Source organism: Saccoglossus kowalevskii, chromosome 2 (genome assembly GCF_978046115.1).
Source record: "Saccoglossus kowalevskii chromosome 2, keSacKowa6.1, whole genome shotgun sequence".
Lineage (NCBI taxonomy): Eukaryota > Metazoa > Hemichordata > Enteropneusta > Harrimaniidae > Saccoglossus > Saccoglossus kowalevskii.
This window is the reverse complement of record NC_140642.1, coordinates 5,782,015-5,789,258: the sequence shown is the minus strand read 5'-3', so window position 1 is coordinate 5,789,258 and position 7,244 is coordinate 5,782,015. Positions and strand designations below refer to the sequence as shown.

Sequence of the window (7,244 nt, the reverse complement as noted above, 5' to 3'; positions counted from 1 at the left end):
TGATCATCTTCAGAAATAAATAATAAATAAATCTGTGTGTCATCGACGTAAAAATGATAGTTTACGCCGTGACGTCGCAATAACTCGCCAAATGGACGCATGTACATTGAGAACACATTCATTTATTTAGTTGTATTAAAATACTTTATAACACATGTCTGTATTTTTGAGAGTACTTGATTGGCCCATTTGTAGTCACATGGGATAAGAGCGTATGGCTCAACAATAGGGTATGGAATCTGAATGTGACTTAAAATTACAAGCAATACCATGAGATGAATTTATTTATGTATGCTTCACAGAACTTAAATAATAACAATTGCTGTGTGTTCTAAAACACAATGGAACACTTATGGGGAAAATGCAAGGTGTTTGTACCTACGCTCTGTATGTTCCCGAACAATAGAATTGCCATTACAACAATTTTCAAAACTCGTTAATTGCAATATATTATACACATTTTATAAACAAGTACAGTGGTTGCAGTTCCGGAAATTCCATAGTTCAAGATCAGATAAATTATTGGGTAATTTATTGAGAAAAATAACATCATTCAAATATTTCTGTAATTGTAACAACTTATACCTAAACATACGCTCTTTATAATAAATGTCACATGTTTGTACAATTGTACTTACTGGCACGTTTTTGCACGGCCTCATATAAATCCATAGATTTAAGACTGAACTACTGTATTCCACATTTTTTCACACATGAGTGGCATAAAGAATTCTTGTAGTTGTTTTCAACGTATAATTTTCAACGTATAACCCAATGAAGAGAATTCGTAACAGTAATTCCCGAGTTAACAAATGGTGCTACGCTTTCTAGCTCATGTTGTATATTCCCAATATAACAGATATAACTTTACACATTTGTGCGTTAAAAACATACCCATTTTACTCTCCAATCACAATTGGAAATCCGTTTGAATTTTTGCATCATCAGCCGACAGATCTATTTTTTATTGATTACAAGAGAAAAAGTCTGATTCTTGGGAAACACCAGACTTACATACTACAAACATATGTTTATTTGTATAGTCACATTTTTTTTCATTGTGAATTAAAAGTAAAACACGTGATCGTAAACCCTCAGCTTCGTTTTAACCATACTTCAATGTATAAATGACATAGCACTAAGTGTGCGTTAAATGATGTACGTTGTACGTGTTATTCAGATATGGTATATCACAACAATCACGATTTATACTAATAGAGTAGTTCCCAACCTTCACCCTTGGTATGAACAGATTTCCTGACATGTAGATCTAGAATCAGGTTGCCGAATCAATCTTATCGTGATAGTCTATATTCAGTCGATTGTCAATGTAAAAATATCCTTGAATATCCACAATGTTACAGGTATGACGACACCCCGGGCATATTGCTGCTTTTATGTTGATTGGCTGAACTTAATAATGCCATCTGTCATTCGACTATTTCACTGATGTATGCACTCTGTCTATCTAGTTTTGCTCACGGCAAAACGTATTCGACAGATTAGTATATGTGCTTTCATCCCAATAGCGAGTGGGCGAAGTGGCAGTCAGAATAAGAATCAGAATAAGATATGTATAGCATGTTCAAATGCCAAGCGAATTCGAATCAATAAGTATGGCGTGCAATTGAAGATGGTGTTTTAAGATAATATCATATATGCTGTTAAACATACGTGTTCACATTGTCATATTTCATTGTTATATTATTTAAGTGAATTATTTAACAGTAACAGTAGATATATATACTTTTGATGCAGTCGTGTGTGTGCGTATTACGTATACATAATAGGAATACATTTTCCCTAACTTATTGTATTTGACATGGATCTATATTAACAATGTTATAATTTAAATATAAATGTATGTACAATTAAATGTATTTCCATGGCAATTTATATTTGCATTTGGTGGTGGTAATCCAAGTTTTAAACTTATGTACTAAGTTGTATTGACTTTTTAATATCCGGTCATGATAAAATTAATGTAATTCTTTGATGATATGAAATTTGAGACTTAGTGTTTTCGCTACAAATATCTTTTTTTAAATACTTTATGTATTATACAAACAAAATGATAATATGAGATATCAAAGATTTCACAAATAATATACCATCAGATTAAGACTATCCATGGATACATTGTCACTTGTAGTCTTGAAGAGAAAAACTTAGCTAAACTAGAGATTGACAGAATAGACTATCAAACTGTGAATACAATAGTCTACGTGCTCCTTTTTGTGATAATGTAATCAACATTGTAACAGTAAGATGTTACTTACGCAGTTTTAAAGCGTAAATGTGTGATTGTATTGAAACAAATAATTCACAAGGTGAAATAGTCATTCATCTGCTCAGCTTCCTGCTAGCGGCATAACGATTATCAATTACTGTAGTAAGGTCAGTGTTCAGTATTCTACGTTCTGGTTGACAAGATGATGGGCATCACAACAACGTACAGCGTAATAAATATCAAAAACGTTAGACGATCAATAACATTGGCTACCAGTTTCCAATCACTCATCTGCTGAAAATATGAATAAAATGTTGGAAATATGAATTTGGATCATGCATCAGTTATTGTCTTATTTATGCCTGAAAGCGTGAAGCTCCTTTAAAATATTTTGCACCGAAATGAATAAATTCTCTTGTCCGATTAGTTAATAAATGTTCAGCATTTTGGGATACCTTACACAATAGATAAATAATTAATATCACTCAACATTGTAATTTATACAAAACACCAGAATGGCAAATTATGAGTGAGATGCAAGTCTACAACATAAATTGTTTTATAGCGAGTTGTTATACCATTTCTACTTTGCATTAATTCAAAAGTAAAATATTTAATTCATTACATTTTGTCTTTATCAACTCAAATAAACGGGATTAAAAAAGTTTATTTAATGGGTAAACGTCCAAAATTAATTAAAATATTTACAAACAGGACTTGTTTATGGTTTTCTTTCACAGATCAATACATAGGAGAATAGGGAAAGGAAGAAAATTGGATTTTGTTCTACCTGTTCTCGTGCTATTTTAAGCACATTGTCATTCCCATTCATCTGCATTTCATCTCCTTTGAATCCGTCCTCCTGACATCTCTCCCTTTTCTGTGAACTTCGTGACCTGCCCTCGTAGCTCAACATTTTGTGTGAGGCGAGGCAAAGTGGTCTTGCCAGTACGTCTAAAAATATCTTTCTTACAATTGGTAGCATTGGTCCATGTCGGTGGTACACGTTGTATACAATAGTGGTTTCTGAGATCGCCAGTGTTACCATGAATATACTGAACAGAAGATACGAACTCAAAATTGTTGGCTGACTGACAGTCGTGAATATCATCCACATGAATATTATTTGGCACAATAATATTGTCATATTTAGAGTCATCTTCTCCTGTGAAGCTGGCGGTAAGCCGAACACTAGCAATGTCATAAGCGTCACTAGAATAGAAGGAATCACGACACAAGAACCATAAAAAGACGCTTGTCGTCTTTTAATCTTAATAAAGAAAACCGCGTCGTAATACAAGGAGTTACAACAGGCGTACCGAATTGCATTCCGTCGTGCCCACGTGTTAACAACTGTCCATTTATTAGGTGTCCAGAAGTCGTTGAATAAAACTGGGTATGTTTCATCCATTAGAGTCAGATTGATGTAGTTCCCACTGTAGGCCCACGAACCGAATTTATAACGACACACTTGCTCGTCATATGGAAAATATCTCAGATCTGGGATGTAAGATGTCTTCATTTGGTAGGGAGGGGAGTAATCCACTCGTCCAGTGCTGCTTAATTTTGCGGTCGGCTCGTCGATTAAAATATGGGATTCTCTGTGGATGAATAACATACGATATCCATATAAGTAAGGCGTAGAATCAGTGTTAAATGGGTGAATATGGAGATCAATAGTCGATTACAGTCACGTTAACTAATTCCAATAACATTGATACCTTGGATTTGCATCGATAGGCAAATATCACAAACTGAAACCCGATTCATTATTGAACTTACCCATTGAATATTGCTATGTCCGGCTTCCAAATCTTAGATATAGGAACGATAATCGCTAAAATGTCATTATATTGCTCGTATTCCCATTCAAGTCGACGGTCTTCCCAACTCTGAAATAATAACAAGTAAAATATACTGCATTGTACATGGACATTAGAAATACGCATTGACCTCGAATGAATAACATTTGAACAAATATAATATTCCTGATTTAGTAACATATTTACACTTTGAAATGATAGAATAATCACTCGTTTAAAAGTTTTATTTTATCACTTGGTCATCAACTCATCCAAGCTCGTCACAAAGTTTGATTTCAAATTGTACATGTCTTGGATGAGAACCACGCTCGAGGTCACATATATTCAAACTTCGCAAAGAAGTTGTCATAGTGGCTAAGCATATGTTAATTAATATTGTATCGCCATCGGGACATACTCAAGCATTTGCAAGTAACGTTAGAATAATGCTCTGTGTATTGACATCTTGAAGGGGAGTCGTGTCACGAATGTCAAACATTAAATCATGTTTATGTTGCATGTCGTGATGGTGGTGTTTTATGGCGATGTTTAGGCATTGTTGTTTTTGGCGATAGATAAGTGTTAAATATGGAGTGGCAAGATGTTCAGTACTGGTGAACCTGACTTTGATAGAACCCGATCTGAACGTTCACATGTGACCAAATGATGTGGGAGTCTAATCTTGTAAACAACACAGTAAGCCATTAAATAATATTGCATCATGGGCGTTTGTGATATATTCTGGAGGACGTCGTTTCGTCGTAGCTGGCAGAATCTTAATTGTACCAATTTCCACGTGTCCACTAATCAAGAATTCGCCAGTAATGTTAGAACAATGTACTGTGTATTGTCTTGCAAGTTCATGTATAAATGGTTCACGGACTGTGAATCGTGAAGATGACTTTATTCAGTTGGTGTGAAAACTCGCCAGTGAATGACATTTCCGATTTTGGTTATGAAATGAGTCTGGTATTTCTCGCCAACCCCTTACCCATCTGGAATATTATAATATTATTACTAAATTATGATTGTTCTAGTGTTATATTTTTTGTGTAATAATACAACGTATATCCCACCACCCCTTTAAACGGATTCTTCATTTCCTGGCCACCCATTCCCTGAAGTGCATTGTTTAAACCTTACTCGTGTAGCGTGTACTTGTTGCTTATGTCTCATATACAATTTCCGACAAGTTTCGACATATCAAAAAAACCAGTTCACAAATGGCAACTTCCAGATCTTTTATACAAATAATCTAATTTTCACAAATATGTTACTGTCCGTTATTTATTTATTTATTAATTAAATTTATAATATTAAACATTTTTTTTTAAGTAAGTATAAACAACATCCAGCATTTAAAGCGGGGGAATCACCACCTGCGTATGCGTCAGATGGCCATAGCGCGTCATTGTTTACAAACAAGCGTCTACCCATAAGCCTTTACGTTTTTAGCGTGTGTTGTTATCGTCGCTTGCGACTTCTCGCGTATGCGCAGATAACGACCCTCCCGCTTTAATTCCTTTTTTTAATATCACCAATGTAACAGCTATTTTTGAACAATCAAATGTAGAATAAATTATATTAAAAGTTCATCAATGACATTATGAAAAGAAACTCACCATCTGCCAGAAAACTGTTGCAGATATTGTCCCACCATTGATATCCTAAGTAAGAAAGTATACGATTAAAATGATGTTGTAGAATTAAATAGTTATGAATAAAGGCACAGTTATAAGTATAATTCTACAATATCCAATCAATATGGCAATTGGTATAGTTATAGTGATTTTACTGATATATAACATACAACTATGAAACGTTTTTTATGCTCGGCTTTATTCCCTGATACACAATTCAATATTAGCGGCTTATATATAATGCAAATAATATAGGAAAAGTCACGGAAATGACATGCGCAATGGATAAAATTCCCGAATTATATTACTCTGGACATAAAGTTCGTATTCGTTCAGAGTAAACAGCTTTAAGTGCAGCACGCATTCAAAACCAATGATTTATTTTACCAACATTGTATTAATACGTACAATCCATGCTACACATTACGCGTAGCGACAACCGCCGCCTTTTAAATATGTAGCCAGTAGTATGTAACACGTCCAATGTGACCAAATATGGATACAAACAATTTTCTATTACAAGACGCGTTTCCACCATCTTTCATGGAACACAAGTTTGGGATCGAAAATACTGGTTATACGAAATTGAATTCGGGTCATTCGCGCACAGAAGACAAATTTACTTGACATCGATTCTGAGGTTCATAAGTACTGTAAGGTAGCATATTATCGTTTTAATATACTTAATACAGTGTAAAATATAACAAACATATTCTATATTGTACGTTATATAACATTATTAAGATTCTTTACCTATATTAAAGTAAAAAGTTGGGTATGGTCCATTTTTTGTTTGACTCCTTTCAAAATGTAAACAATAACAAGACACAATTTTTATGAAACAAAACGACGAAGATAAAATGTTCACACATCGAAGGCGCTGTTGTTCTCGTGTGTGACGTCACTTGGCGTTTACTTAGTACATAGTGTTTGTTGATCAACAACTCGAATCGTTTTTCGATGGCGATATAATATAATATTAAGATACAATCATAAAAGTTCATTCTGCGAATGTATGTTGATGTAGTCACTAATGAAGGTTGTCCTTTGATTCTTTAATAGTATAAAAATGACGAATGCAAATTCAGCCTGGTATTAACAGTTTGTAATCGAATTGTAATCCTCCATCAGAACCTCGTTCGTCGTGTTTCCTTGGCTTTATGAGTTTTCCAAATCTGATTAAAATTCTATATTTATTTTATTGCCATTTTTTGGTTTTACTTGCTGTTATTAAGATTGTTATGTCGTATCCCGGTTGCTTTGGCTACATCGTATGAAATTTCGTGTAAATTATGCGTCCACCAATCAGAGCACGGTCAATTGTCATTGTCTATTGAGCAGGCCATGGTTTCGTGAACCTACATAAGACTACGTGTTATCAACAACAATTTCCAACCCTGATGAATTGTTATCCCTGCCAGTTTATATTGTTTTTGTATTTGCAGGTTGATCGAAACATCTCAGAAAAGGTTGTGGAGTCATTTGCGTTAAAATGATTTTGCTCAAGGTTATCACATTCACGCATATACAATATGTATATTTCCTTTTCTCCAAATGGAACAGCGCTATTGC

At 34.2% G+C, this 7,244-nt stretch overlaps 1 protein-coding gene across 1 annotated transcript; it reads right to left on the bottom strand.

The window, feature by feature from the left end:
• Positions 1–2,951: 2,951 nt before the first annotated feature.
• Positions 2,952–6,337, bottom strand: LOC102808601 (neuronal acetylcholine receptor subunit alpha-2-like). Its single transcript, XM_085496208.1, has 4 exons — positions 6,296–6,337; positions 5,655–5,699; positions 4,013–4,122; positions 2,952–3,831 (listed from the first exon to the last, which is right to left on the bottom strand). The coding sequence occupies exons 1-4, from the start codon at positions 6,335–6,337 to the stop codon at positions 2,952–2,954; spliced, it is 1,077 nt and encodes a 358-aa protein (XP_085352334.1).
• Positions 6,338–7,244: the final 907 nt, after the last annotated feature.